Source organism: Sinocyclocheilus anshuiensis, unplaced genomic scaffold (assembly GCF_001515605.1).
Source record: "Sinocyclocheilus anshuiensis isolate Anshui unplaced genomic scaffold, SAMN03320099.WGS_v1.1 scaffold75, whole genome shotgun sequence".
In the NCBI taxonomy this organism is placed as follows: domain Eukaryota; kingdom Metazoa; phylum Chordata; class Actinopteri; order Cypriniformes; family Cyprinidae; genus Sinocyclocheilus; species Sinocyclocheilus anshuiensis.
Genome location: NW_015549634.1, coordinates 1,483,582 through 1,498,973, shown reverse-complemented (window position 1 = coordinate 1,498,973; position 15,392 = coordinate 1,483,582). Strand labels below are relative to the sequence as shown.

General features: G+C 37.1%; 1 protein-coding gene across 1 annotated transcript in view; it reads left to right on the top strand.

The window, feature by feature from the left end:
• The first annotated feature begins 5,326 nt into the window (after positions 1-5,326).
• The window catches only part of LOC107659663 (formin-2-like), a 38,186-nt gene continuing 28,120 nt past the window's right edge, over positions 5,327-15,392 (top strand). The window contains exons 1-7 of the mRNA XM_016448674.1: positions 5,327-5,411; positions 9,775-9,836; positions 13,851-13,942; positions 14,052-14,181; positions 14,463-14,609; positions 14,745-14,804; positions 15,012-15,132. Of these exons, the coding sequence (XP_016304160.1) occupies positions 5,327-5,411; positions 9,775-9,836; positions 13,851-13,942; positions 14,052-14,181; positions 14,463-14,609; positions 14,745-14,804; positions 15,012-15,132 (697 nt within the window). The remainder of the gene's footprint in view (positions 5,412-9,774; positions 9,837-13,850; positions 13,943-14,051; positions 14,182-14,462; positions 14,610-14,744; positions 14,805-15,011; positions 15,133-15,392) is intronic.

Here is a 15,392-nt window from a genome sequence, read left to right as displayed (position 1 = left end):
AGATGTTTTGCCACATTTCTGCAATTAAGGATGATTGCTGCATAGTATGGGTGTTTCCTTTTGCCTGAACATCTTCAAGTGAGTGGCGGGGCAAACCGAAAGTCCAGCACTCTCCTACCTTCACTTCTGATACTGCGACTATTCTTGTTTGTATGTGTTCCTTCGCTGGCATTTTCCAGATTTCGTTTTTCTCCCTTAATAACAAATTTGTCCATTCTGATGCTCAATTTTACCAAACTAATGGCTGCTGATGACTATTTGAATTTAATTCTGCCAAAGTGCGCGCTTGTAAGTGTTTGTTAAATGCGTAAAGTTAATTACGTGAGTACAGGTCTGCTCACGTCTGAAAATAATATATGAAAAACAAAATTATTTTACATAACAAAAGCATTATAGCTTATATTTGTTTAGTGCATTTTTAAATTAATGTAAAAAAGTCTTAAATTTGAGCTTAAAAATCCTGCAGCAACCCTGAGTTTATGTCGTCCAATTCAGAGTTTCTTACTATGAAGGGCCATACAAGCCATAATTCATTCTGGCGCTCTAACACTTCTCTTTTCTCTTTTAACATTCATACATTTTTGCTCTCACAGTCACATTTTAACGCACGCATTCAAACTCTTATATTTGAAAAAAAAAAACCCTGGACAAACCTGTCACTCTTTGTTCAATGCGAATGCCGTATGCTGGAATATGACCAGTCATTGATGCCATCATCACCCGGATGTTGATGGCGAGCGCGCATTTGAGACTTAAACAGCACGGGTTGCTATCTGTTTAACTGTCACCCCCCCTTTTTAGACTTGAGACTTGAAAATGCACTATTCAAACTTAAATTGTTATAATTCATGAACGCTTTTGAATACAGGTTGGTCTCTTTTAAAGAAAACAATCAGCAGATTATTGCAGAAGTGAAATCATTTCAAAAAATGAAAGTTAAAAAAAATGTATAGAAGTTAATTTACTGTAAAGAAAATGTACTGTACTATTTTTATTTTATTTTATATAAAATACATTTTACAAAATAGGTTTTAATCCAAATTCAGCATAAAATTAAAGCCATATGTTTAAATAAGTTGTGTTCCAAATTTGAAGTTGATATAAAAAAAATTGAGGTTACTATACAATTTTATTTAGGCGTTATACCACAAACAGCCACTAGGTGCCATCCAAACCCCATTGAATTTTTTTGATGCATTTTTTTGTCACAAATGTATAGATTTCTCTCTCGGTATTACTCCTATCACAAAATAACCACCAAATATGGAATCTTGAATCTTGAGACTCAGACCTTTCCGATGATATGGATTTTGTCAAGATTCTAAAAAGTTTTGATTCTAAAAGACACGTGATACATTTGAAATATGACACCCTGCACTAAAAAGATTTTAAGGTCCATTTCTATGGTAACGCAATGTCTGATTTCAAAACGGTTTTCACAGGATGAATTTTGAGATTTTAAGCTTTCAAATGATATATAATATATGATGATTACTAAAACGTGATAGGAAAAAAAGGAAACGAATATAATTTTTTGTGACAAAGGTCAGAGCTCCTGTTATAGTGTATATGTTTAGAGGTGCACTCTTGTCATAAATTAATCTATTGCAATTAATAAATGAAAAAAGAAATTGGCAACGAGTATGGAAATTGGCCCATTTTATTGTAAAAAAGAAAATCGGCAATTGGAATCGGTCACAAAAAAATCCTGATCAGTGCATCCTTTGTACATAGCTGTAGAACAAGTGGGTTATATAATGATATTTTAAAATTAAAATAAAAAAAAGCACTTGAAAAGAAAACCGGATGGCTTTGAAGAGCATAATTGTATAGTTGTGTTAGGATGAGTTGAACAAGTCTTGCACATGTATTTCCTGCTTAAAGAGGAAGAAATGGATAAAAAAGATCAGACATGCATGCATACGAGTAAGAAACATATACATATGTGAAATTTAAAATGTATGTATATGCATGTTAGAATGTAGGTATGTAAAAATAAAGAATACGTATGTGTGGAAGTGTAAATATATGTGCGTGAAAGTCAGAATATATGTATGTGTTGAAAAGTAAAAGTGTATATATGTAAGCAGAAACAAGACATGTATGAATGCGAAAGAAGTATCTAAGTGTGTGAGAGCGCCAGAATGAATTATGGCTTGTACAGCCCCCTCATATCTTGCGTTTTTGAGTTTGTATCGTGCAATTCTGAGTTTATATCGTGCAATTCAGAATTGACTGTATATCGTCCTATTCTGCGTTTATATTATCAAGATGAAGAGCAGCGTTTGTTCGGATCTTCTCGTTCTGTGTCTTGATCAAAGCGACCGCATCGGAGCGAACCGAACAACAACATTTGTGCTGCATTATTGTCTGCTGGAGAAAGAAAGACTCGGTCTGTGAAATCAGTGAAATCAAAACAGTGCTGCTGTGGATCTAGAGAAATCAAACAATACAATAATGAAACAAGACAGACTCAAAACGCACATACAGCATGTTGAAGATGAAATGTTTATTCATATTTAGAGGTCAGATTTCGGCCCGAATTCAAAAGATTTAAAAAAAAAAAAAAAAAAAAACAATCATAAATTAGTAAGTTGTTTTATTTGAAGAATTGAAGTTGAATTTTAAAATACAAATATCTGTATTTTACTCTCATTAATGTAATCAGGGCTTAAAGTTAAAGGATCTCCGGCGTGCGGCGTTTGGCTGCGGGGGAAAAAAGATGGTCGTCCTACATTTAAAAACACTTGTTGATATCACGTTCGAAAACTCGCTTGATTTGTAGCGTAAACCATTTAAACCTATGCCAACACAGGAGAGAATACATTTTGAGATCTGATTTTAGTCCTTGAAAACCAAAAAAGTAGTGCAAGTCCTTGAAAGTCCTGGAATGTTATTTTGCAGTATCTGTACGAACCCTGTTTAAGTTACCAGTTCTTGGATCATTTTAATGTTTTGTTGTTAACTCAACTGAACTGTAGTTTTCTGTAGTAAACTGTCTTTGTATATTTCCTATTTTATATTCATTTCCTAGTATTTAATTTACCATTATTTCTTTTGAACAAAACAATTTCAGAAATGTCATGTTTTAGATTGTAGGTCATCTTGTACCCTGTCGAGGACAAAGCTAACCAGCAAAACTTGATATCAGAAGCATCCTAAATGTTACATGTGTTTGCACCATATTGTAATGAGTAACCTTTCTTGGTATTGCTGTTTCAGATATCCCACCATAGTCTAAGCCTGTCAAGGGCTAATGGCACGTTACTAGTTAGTTTCAAGGAAAATCATTTTCTTTTTTTTGTTTGCCAAATTTGTTTTTGCTTTAACCCCTGTGTAATGCATTATTCGTTTTGTTTTCTTTGTATGTATGGATTGCTTGAGTTGTTACCAGTATCTGGTGAAAATATCATGTCAACCGCACCTTTAGAAATACAGTATATTTACTGAGAAAAATGCTGATGTGTTCAATACTTATTTTACCAGTATTACCATTTTTAAATAATAATTTAATTATTTTTATTGAGGAATTCTACAGTGTACTGAGTTTACTTTTAAATAAAAAACGGTATTATTATTTTATTAATTTATAAATAGTCAATCAATAAAATTAATTCATTTTTATTTATTTACAAATTAATACGTTTATTTTAAGAATTCAAATTGTATCAACATTTTCATCGTTATTTCACCATTATTTTAAAAAACTATTATATGAGGGATTTTTGCATTGAGTTCAGGGTAGATTGTTATTAAAACAATGTGGAAAATCATAATCATCGTGAAATACTTGATTCTCGTTGTTAGTGAAATCATAAGTATTTCAGAACATTGTTTTAATGACAATTAAAAATTTCTTCCCTGAACTTTCATTAACATCATGCAAAAAAACACCCATCATATATGTGTATATGTATGTGTGTGTATATATATATATATATATTCAAAAACAAAATTCAACGTTAATTCATTGTTGAATTCTCAAATAAAATAATTCAAAATAAATAAGTTATGTATTAATTAATTTATAATTAAAACTAATAATTTTTTTGTTTTGATTTCTCTAGATCCAGGCGTACAGCACTGATTCTCTTATTGAAAAATATACTTTTAAGTGTTTGTAGTGTAATATGAGGCATGTAGTTGATCAGATTCTCCTTCTCAGTAGTTTACAGTAACGGGGCATTTTAACATGTTTTGAAGTTCTTCATATGAGACTCAACCCACCCCCCCCCATGAGTCTGAAGTCACATGACGCTCAGACCACGATCTTGTGAACAGACCTGAGGTTAACCACACTAATGCTCGTCCCGCTCCGTATTTGCATATTTACAACTCCTCCATTAACATAACACAGGGTTTTTTCCTGAGCGGCTGAGCTGATGTGGCCGTGGTGCATTCTGGGACGGATCACGTTCTGAGGTGTTTGGCGTCTGTGGCTGCTTTGTTTGAGTCTCGGCTGATGGAGACGTGTTTTATTTACGGCTGAGGCCAGACTCGCTCAAACAGCACCACAACAAGTTTATTAAAAAGAGGAGAAGTTGGGCTCTTCTGATCCTGTGGAATGAAGCTGTTTTGTGCCAGCTGATGATTGAGATGGTGGTTCTGCAGACCTGCTCTCGTCATGTCTGAGGCGTCTGGAGGAGATTTGTCTCTCTGAAGGGAACAGAACATCAGCGGCTGCTTCTGTTTAGCCCTCGTCACACATTCAGGTCCGTTTTGACCTGGAAGAGATGCATGAAAAATTCTACAAAATGCATAGTTTTTAATAAGGTACCAAAACTTTGCAAATACTTTAAGATCATCAAAATACACACTCACTCTCACACACACTCACTCTCACACACACATATATGTATATATATACATATATATATATATATATACATATATATACCCCCCACCCCCCCATTCATTCAGTTGCTGATCAGAAACTGTATATTTTAGTTGAAAAAATATGAAGTTATGACTTTTCTAAACGAACGATTCTTCAGTTCCAGTGTGACCCAGAATGCAGGAATAGCTTACAGATTTTGAATGCATCAGAAGAACTGACTGAACACAGCCGTGTTTTAAACATGACGGAATAATGAGTGAAATAATTGGCGACTCGTTTCCGTATCTGTCAGGAGTTGCCTGGCAATGCTTTCGTTTGATAGAGTAACATGTTTTGTTTGGTCTAATTGCCTGCAGTTGATAATTGTTGTGTTTTGCGCTGTAATGTGACCTATTCAGGGTTCATGCAATAAAAGAGTGCTTTTTCTCCGCCGATTGCTCATAGCTGGCATTTTTTGCTGAAGGAAAGGTTTGAAGGTTGATTAGAAGCATGGAGAGAGCGTGTGGACGCTTCTGTCTGCTGCGTGTTTCTGGCATCAACAGCAGAGAAAAACCATCGAGCGTCTTTAAAGCTGGTTTGTTTGCCGGTCTCATTAAAACAAAGCGGTTCTGGAGGTTTCTGCAGCTTCCTGTTTCAGATCAGCTGGATCCAGATCTGTATTGTGCTCTGGTTCCTCTGAGACTCTCTGTCTGATGTGTTTGTGGGGTTTCCATCACCTCTCAGCTCATTGTCCTCATGATGGATAAAGATCAGCTGAATGAATTGGCTTTTGTTCTTCTGGCCAAAAACACTTTCCTTTTCAAATCAAGACGTAACGAGCAAATAGTTGCTATTACGCACACAGATGCTGTAATGATCTGATGATTGACTCGCACTCGTCTGACATGAAGTAATGTTCATATTACAACAGATATGAGTATCGTGACTTCACATTATTTGGAAGCAATTAATCTTAATTTTAATCATGAAGCCTCCAGGGTTTGAGAAACACCCTCTTGAAGTGGATGGTGACTTTAATTAGCCTAATTTGTATTTATTTTGCAGAAAAGCAATAAGAGACTTGATGTCAAGTTGTATTTTATATGCATCTATTATATATCAATATTAAACATCTATACTAACAAAAATGGTGTAGGATTTAATTGGAACAATTTTCACTTAGAAACTGCTAGTAAATTTCATAGATATTTGGAAATGCAGATATCAAGGAAGAAAGGCTAAAACGTTTTATTGTGACTTTCTCATTCTCGAATAATTTTTGTTTTAATTACAACTTTGAAAAATCATTTTTTACAATGGATGTATTTTTAACAACATCTTTTTTTCCATTTGGGAAACTTCAAGTTGTAGACTGATCAACTAAATAAATAAAATTTTAACATAAGTACAATTTTAATAAATTATTTCTAATAAAATATTTTATCCATTGGAAACTTCAAGTGGTTGAATGAATGAATGGAGTAAATGAATGAATGAGTGAATGAATGAGTGAGTGAATGAGTAAATGAATGTGAGTGAGTGAATGAGTAAATGAATGAACGAATGAGTAAATGAGTGAATGAGTGAATGAATGAGTGAGTGAATGAACGAGTGAATGAACGAGTGAGTGAATGAATGAGTGAGTGAATGAGTGAATGAATGAGTGAATGAATGAGTGAATGAATGAGTGAATAGTAAATGAGTGAATGAATGCGTGAATGAATGAATGAGTGAATGAGTGAGTGAATGAGTAAATGAGTGAGTGAATGAGTGAGTGAATGAGTAAATGAGTGAGTGAATGAGTGAATGAGTGAGTGAATGAGTGAGTGAGTGAGTAAATGAATGAATGAATGAGTGAGTGAATGAGTGAATGAGTGAGTGAATGAATGAGTGAATGAATGAGTGAATGAATGAGTGAACGAGTGAATGAATGAGTTAATGAGTGAGTGAATGAGTAAATGAGTGAGTTTTTTTACGAATGAGATATTATGAAAATGCTTGAACTGCAGGTACATTACACTACAAAGCGCAAACATTTCACAATTAACTGTTTGGTCAGCTCGGGTCATCAAATACAAGTTTGTTTAATTCTAAATGATGGCAATTATAATTCAGTTAGTTTCGGCGTTCTGTTCGTTTGGTGCTGGCCACTCTCCACTTTAATTTTTTTCACTTATTATTATTATTATTATTAAAGTAATATTGTATTTTCTACTTGCTCTCCTTTGCATTAATAACATGATGGCGTAAATGTACGTTGTATTATGCGCCCTGGGAAATACATATTCATGACTTTATTCCTATTGTATCAGATTACGTTGTTGTGTTGAGTTTAATATTCTTCAACCGGACTCAGTTAGAATCGTTTAATGTATTCTTGGAAAAATGTGCATCTGGACATAAATGTTGTAATTTTTAAGTAATTTATCATGATGTGGAGTAAACTGAGATGCACTCAAATGTACCGGAGATCAAAGACTAAATAAAAAGGGACTTTGCTGGAGCGTGTTGAGCGTGTTATCTCACAGCGAGTCAGCGGTCTGAGTGACCAATAAGTTACAAACATGTTATTTCTTTGTAGATTATATAACAACAACTTGTAAAACAGACAAAACAGAAAAGCTAAGAAGCATTATTTGAGAAAAGGGCATACGTATATAATAGCCGCAGACCTGTAACAGAACTAACTTTACCCTGCGCTGACGTGATTTCAGATTTTTGAGAAAAAGGCTAATTAAGATGCTAATGAAGCACTTGAGCACTGACTCTGATCCAGATGTGTGTTTGGAAGTCTGATCCATGCGGTGTATTTGCTCTGTGGCAAGAGTTAGTCGGTCGCGATGGTCCGCGGTCACCGGCGGGTCGAGGTGGATGTACAGCTGGAGGTTTTGTTCTGGCGAGCTGCTTTCCTGTTTTCTTTTCCACACTGGCGTTTGAATGCGCGGCGTCCGGGCATTGACGTGTTCTTCTGTGTTCTCTGTGTGGCAGCGAGGGTTTCCTGATGCTCTGATAGGCTCTGGGCTGCGTCTGCATCCATCACATATCAGATGGACCCTGAACGTGAACCCAAACTCAGGCATTCACATCACTGCTGGACGACTTGTTTTTATTAATATCTTCTTTCAGTGATGATTTGAGTGATCATTCATTCATGCTGCAGGGCACCCACTTCAAATAAAAGATTTTTAATGACATGAGGCCAGATTTACAGGTGGTTTAAAATATTTTAGAACTTTTATAAAACTTTTCAAAACCTATTTATTTTATTTTTATGTTTTAATCTATTTTTATTTATTTAATTTTTTATTAAATGAAATAACTACATTTAATTAAATTTAAAATAAATAAATTATTTATTAAATTAATTAATTTTGGTGTTTTTGTTTTTGTTTTTTGTTGCCATTAATATATCCGTGGTAGCTGGCATGGTTCTAATCATAAAGCAGACAAACTCCTACTTAAAATAACATTCAGATTTGAAAGAGTAAAAACATTGTTCCATTTGCTGCTGTATAACTCTGTTTCACAGATGATCCAGACGAGTGTCTGTAATTCAAGAGTTTATTTGCAAAAACGGATAACTCTTAATCATGTTTTTTATTATGTTATCATGTTTTTATTGTTAGTTAGCTGTATTTTTTTGTTATTTAACCTGATCAAAATAACCTAACTGCAGTTTGATTGAGATTAATTGGAAAACATGTTTTTCATGAGTTATCTGTTTTTGCAAATGAACTCTTCGATTGTGAAATGACATGGCAGCGTTAATTTGAAATGATATTGACTGTAATATCAGAGTTATGTTGTGATGGGATGTTGGTCAGACAAACTCGTGTGTTTCGTGTCTCTCGTCTCAGACAGAAACGTTCGTGGAATGCCAGCTTATTTGATTCTGCCAGCAGAACTTGTACTTAGTTTCCATCTAATCGGTGTGTTTATGCGTTTGCAAGCTCTCATGCACATGTTTTGTGTGTGTGTGTGAGTGTGTGTGTGTGAGTGTGAGGGAGCGAGAGGAATTCAGGCCTCGACTGTCGTATGATGTTGTGATGCTCAAATCGAACGCAGACGTGTGACGTCATCACACACGGGTCGCTTCACTTCCTAACACACACTCAGAGCGGTTAATCACACGGACGTAAACCTCGCGTTTTAGAGCAGCTTTTGAAGACCGTGATGCTTTTGCTTCCAAAGTGGGTTTTTTTCTCAGTTGAAAATTTTCAGTTACATTTTGTTTTTCAACCTCTTGCCATAGACATTTTTCACCATCCATCAATTATTATCCTCATTAATAAAATTACATTTTGGCCTGCTTTTTTTATGCATTTAAAAACAAACAAGGAAATCTAAAAAAAAAATAAATAAAAAATATTTTATTTTTAAAATTATTTTTAAAATAAATGTTTTTAAAAAATGAAAAAATTTATTTAATTTTTTTATTTTAAAGGGCGTGCTTAAATGATCAACCCTGTTGCCATTTGTAAAATGTTGTTTAAAGCTTTACATTTTCTAATAAGAATCTTGTCATGATCTACAACTGAAGACTATGAATGTCTAAATGAACTGTAAAACTCAGCCCTGTTACTTTTTGTTTTTGCGTATATTTATTAATTTGGCTTTATTTATTATGAATATTTCTGAATATTATGTATTATAACCCTATAATCATTGAAATCTAAAGGGGATATAAGACTATATATTGACTAAATATTTTACTTTTTCTTTTTTTATATATGGGTGTTATTTGTGATATTTATATATCACCTTTTCAAATGCAAAAGGAATGTGTTTCATAGAATAATCCAGTTGCTTGATGTTTAGAAAGGAGAGATTCATGTGATATGGGCAAATGTGCTGCTTTAGTGATATTTGTGTGTTTATTTTTGGATATGATGATGATGATGATGATTCAGCTGCTGATTTCTGTCTTTCTGTGTGTGTGTGTGTGTGTGTGTGTGCAGCGATCCTGAATCTGGATAACACTGTGGTTGATCTGGAGACGTTACAGGCGCTCTATGAGAACGTAAGCAGATCCTCCTCTCTGTTCTTCTGCTGCTTTGCTTTTTGAAGATTCTTGTTTTGTTTCCAAGCAACTCTATTGCTCATATTTAGAACAAACCCCTAAAAATGAAACTTGCTTGTTACATTTTTAGGGCCTCAGGCATGAATGAATCCTCAGATTATGCCAAACATGTAATGCACAAACCTTCATATATGCTGAGGAGAATAAAAGCATTTGCAATCCAGAATCATGTAGTACATATGACACATCACAGTGTTGATCGGTGTGATTCTCCTCAATGCATTCTGATGTTTTCATTGTTGAATGCGGGTCTGTAGTGATCAGGTGAGCCTTAAATATCATGCATGAGTTTAAAAGGCTCATGCATTTTCAGATTTGTATACAATGTTTCTCATGGTTAGTTTATAAACTTTGCAAAGTTTCTGCACCAAAAAAGGTTTCCAGTTCGTTTTGCCGTATGTCATTATTGCAGAGTCACCTCTCAAGTGTAACAATCAAGAACATTTTGATTTTCCATTTCATGTGCCCTTTAATACCAGAAAACACACACTTGTGTTGATCAGGTAATCAGACCTGTAGTCTAAATCACTGTCTAAGAGAGAGAAAAGATGTTCCTGGGTGTCTGGAAAACGTATGTTTCTAGAATCAAACTCAATCTTCCCATGCACACACTTGAAAAATATTAATGTTGAAAAAACAAGTTCAGAAAGCACATCACTGCAGGAATGAACGCTATGTCTCGTGAAAGCGTGCGCGCGCGTGTGTGTGTGTGTGTGTGTGTGTGTGTGTGTGTGTGTGTGTATAACAAGAATGAGTTCGAGAAGCAAACTTTTCCCGTTTGAGCAGAACGTTCGGTCATGTGCTTTGATTAAAGCAGCAAAAAACAGCTTTTGTTTGAGGATGCGAGCTGCTTTTGCATAAAAATCATTTATTTTAAAGCATCGTGTGCCAAATCATTAGAGGACTTTGAACCGTCCTAAAATTAGTTTCAGATTCATTCTTCCGAGAGTCTGTCTGTTGGCGGAGGCAGAAACATTAAGATGTTTTCGTCTGGCTCGCACGGTAATTATGGAATCCAGACCTGTTCAAATAGCAAAAAAAGAAAAACATACAGTCAGACTGCAGCAATGCACCTAATGATCGCGCTAATGTGTTTTTTCCCTGCTTTTATGAGTGTGAGTTTCCAGTCTGGCCCGTGTACAGATGTCAGTCCTGCCGCTCGCTGTCGTATCTGTATATTGTCTTTTGATATCTGCCTTTGAGTTTGTGTTTGAACGCTGAGTGTTTGAGCACTGAAAGCTGCTTCATATTAACCGTATTTACACTTAAAAACGCAGTAAATGGGATGCAGAGCGCAGCCATGGCGTCTAATCACTGCGTTTGAAGTGCTGTGTGTGTATATGTGCTGTGATGGATCTCCTGATGACTCTTAATGGAGCCCGAGACTTTTCCAGAGTTTATATTCACGCCTGAGCCGTACACACACTCTCCTGAATGAACGTGTTTGTCTTAGCCTCATTTTTTCTTTGTGTCTGAGAGCGAGAGAGCCGTTTTCTGTCTTTGATCACCTTCCTGATGGCCTTACGGCGCTCGGCTGTGCGTCTCGGTGCCGTTTGATGTCAGCTGCTTGTTTATGAAGGTATTTGTTCTGCGCGCAGAGAAACTCGGCCGGCTGTTCGGCCAACTCTGATTCTCTTACACACCTAGAGATGGGAAAACTTAATCTAATTAATCATAAATTATCTATTCAGGGGTCATTTCAAAGCCAAAGTTGATGTGCTATTAATTTTTGATGTTAAATGTTATAAATGTTATGATAAATGAGAAAAGCATTGACTACAAAAAGTAGCTTTAGAAAGAAATACTTTGATTCAACATTGCATAAAGAATTATAGTAATTCTTTTTAAAATATTGATTGATTCATTCAACAACATTTAATAGAAATTAACATTACTTCACATAATTATCTTTTGATGAGGTGCTGTTGTTGCCGTAGTGCATGTCTGTCTGTCCATCCGTCCAACTGTCTGTCCGTCATTTGCTTCTTTTTGTCCCCCGTCCATCTGTTCATCTGTCATTTTGTCTGTCCGTCATTTGCGTCCGTCCATCTGTCATTTTGTGTCTGTCTGTCTGTCATTTGCGTCCGTCCATCTGTCATTATGTGTCTGTCTGTCATTTGCGTCCGTCCATCCGTCATTTTGTGTCATTTTGTGTCTGTCCGTCATTTGCGTCCGTCCATCTGTCATTTTGTGTCTGTCTGTCTGTCATTTGCGTCCGTCCATCTGTCATTTTGCGTTTGTCTGTCATTTGCGTCCATCCATCCGTCATTTTGTGTCATTTTGTGTCTGTCTGTCATTTGCGTCCGTCCATCCGTCATTTTGTGTCCTTTTGTGTCTGTCTGTCATTAGCGTCCATCCATCCGTCATTTTGTGTCTGTCCGTCATTTGCATTCGTCCATCTGTCATTTTGTGTCTGTCTGTCATTTGCGTCCATCCATCCGTCATTTTGTCATTTTGTCATTTTGTGTCTGTCCGTCATTTGCGTCCGTCCATCTGTCATTTTGTGTCTGTCTGTCATTTGCGTCCATCCATCCGTCATTTTGTCATTTTGTCATTTTGTGTCTGTCCGTCATTTGCGTCCGTCCATCTGTCATTTTGTGTCTGTCTGTCATTTGCGTCCATCCATCCGTCATTTTGTCATTTTGTCATTTTGTGTCTGTCCGTCATTTGCGTCCGTCCATCTGTCATTTTGTGTCTGTCTGTCATTTGCGTCCATCCATCCGTCATTTTGTCATTTTGTCATTTTGTGTCTGTCCGTCATTTGCGTCCGTCCATCTGTCATTTTCTGTCTGTCTGTCATTTGCGTCCATCCATCCGTCATTTTTGTGTCTGTCTGTCATTTGCGTCCGTCCATCTGTCATTTGCGTCCATCCATCCGTCATTTTGTCATTTTGTGTCTGTCTGTCATTTGCGTCCACCCATCCGTCATTTTGTGTCTGTCCGTCATTTGCGTCCGTCCATCTGTCATTTTGTGTCTGTCTGTCATTTGCGTCCATCCATCTGTCATTTTGTGTCATTTTGTGTCTGTCTGTCATTAGCGTCCGTCCATCTGTCATTTTGTGTCTGTCATTTGTGTCCGTCCATCCGTCATTTTGTGTCTGTCTGTCCGTCATTTGCGTCCGTCCATCTGTCATTTTGTGTCTGTCCGTCATTTGCATCCGTCCATCCGTCATTTTGTGTCTGTCTGTCATTTGCGTCCATCCATCCGTCATTTTGTGTCTGTCTGTCATTTGCGTCTGTCCATCTGTCATTTTGTGTCTGTTTGTCATTTGCGTCCGTCCATCTGTCATTTTGTGTCATTTTGTGTCTGTCTGTCATTTGCGTCCGTCCATCTGTCATTTTGTGTCATTTTGTGTCTGTCTGTCATTTGCGTCAGTCCATCTGTCCAGCCGTCATTTGTATCTGTCCATCTGTATGTCCATCATTTGCATCTTTCTGTCCCCCGTCCATCTGTTCATCTGTCATTTACTTCCGTCCATCTGTCTGTTGGTCATTTGCATCTGCCTGTCCATCTGTCTGTCTCTCCATCCCTCTCTGTCCATCACGTCTGGTTGTTTGTTGTATTTTCAAAACACCACATCTTCCATAATTTGCGGCCCCAAACTCAGTTTCTTTTGTTCTTTAGCTCAGTGAGAAGGAAACTCATGAAACGCTCTGGCTTTTATTGGACTCTGGCTTCCTAACGACTTTGATTACACTTTATTCTGCTTCCAAATAATAATGTGGCTAAACGCAAAGAACACCAGGGTGCGTATTTGTGTAAAATACAGTGACTCTGACAGACAACTAACATTTTGACCATCAGAATGAAGTCTGATCTGTATTCTGACTTGTGTGGCACAGACATCTGCATTTCTCACTGTTTTATTGTGAGCTCATTGTCCAGAAGCATCAGTGTTTTTGTGTTGTGAAGTTATAGTTTGATTGTGTTGAAATGCTGTTTTGTGGTTTCAGAGAGCCCAGCATGACGAGCTGGAGAAAATCGAGAAACACATAAAATCCTCAAAAGACAAAGAGGGAAGCAAACCTCTGGACAAACCCGAACAGTGAGGATCAGAACACACGCACTTACACAAATAGTCAGTTAATGACTTCCACCTGGTAGTTTTCACTAACCAGAGAAATGCTTTTAATATATCTTTTTAATGCTCACAGGTTTCTCCATCAGCTCTCCCAGATTCCTGATTTCTCTGGACGAGTCTTCTGTATTCTCTTTCAGTCGACCTTCACTGAATGCATCTCGTCTGTTCAGCGCAAACTCCAGATTTTGCAGAGAGTCTGCAAGGTACGTCTGCGCAGTCTGACTGCGTTCATAAACATACGGCACAACATGCTGTGCAATTCTTAAACCAGTTGATTCATTTGAACCAAACTGGTGAATCCAATGCGAATCATTGGATCACTGAATCAGTCAGGCAACTCGCTCGCTCACTGAATCGAATCAGATATGACTCACTTTGCTCTGAACCTCAGGTTGTTTTGTCCAATAATGACGGATAACAGATGTCTCACACACATGCATTCCGGTTTTGTCCCTGAGTCTGGTTTCTGGTCTTCTCTCTCCAGACTCTTCAGAGTGGCTCTGGAGTGCTGCAGGTTCTCGGTTTAGTTTTGGCCTTTGGGAACTTCATGAACGGAGGGAATCGCACCAGAGGACAGGCGGACGGCTTCACGCTGGACATTCTGCCCAAACTCAAGGATGTCAAGAGCAGCGTAAGACAAACACACACACAGAGTTTAGACACAAACATCTTGGATGACATGGGGGTGTTTTAAATTATCAGGAAATTTTTATTCTGGAAGTGAACTAATACTTTAATCAGTGTGTTTTTCTGCTGTGCTTTTCAGGACAACAGTAAGAGTCTGATGTCGTATATTGTGTCTTACTACCTGAGACACTTTGACGAGGTGAGATTTATTTATGATGCACTCACTGAACAATATGCTTAAACATCTTCTGAAACCCTTCAGTGTGTGTGTGTGTGTGTGTGTGTGTGTGTGTGTGTGTGTGTGTGTGTGTGTGTGTGTGTGTGTGTGTGTGTGTGTGTGTGTGTGTGTGTGTGTGTGTGTGTGTGTGTGTGTGTGTGTGTGTGTGTGTGTGTGTGTGTGTTTCAGGATGCGGGCAGGGAGACGTGTGTGTTTCCTCTCCCAGAACCTCACGACCTGTTTCAGGCCTCTCAGATGAAGTTTGAAGACTTGACTAAAGATCTGCTGAGACTCCGGAAAGATCTAAGAGGTAAAATAAAAAGAAGCTTCAGATCCACGCTGATGCTCACAGATGGATGAGTGTTTGAGTGGTGTGATCTGATTTCTAGCTTAAAGTGATTCTTTTCTAAATGGAAGCGGAATGTTGATGGACAAATGTTTACTGAAAGTACGAAAAGGTCTGAAGGTTATTATAGTTTGATTAGTTGAAGTTTAAAAAGGCTGAGAAAGAGATTTGAACTTGGAAATCAATGTGGCTATTGGTGTTGCTAGGTGGTTGCTTTACTGTTG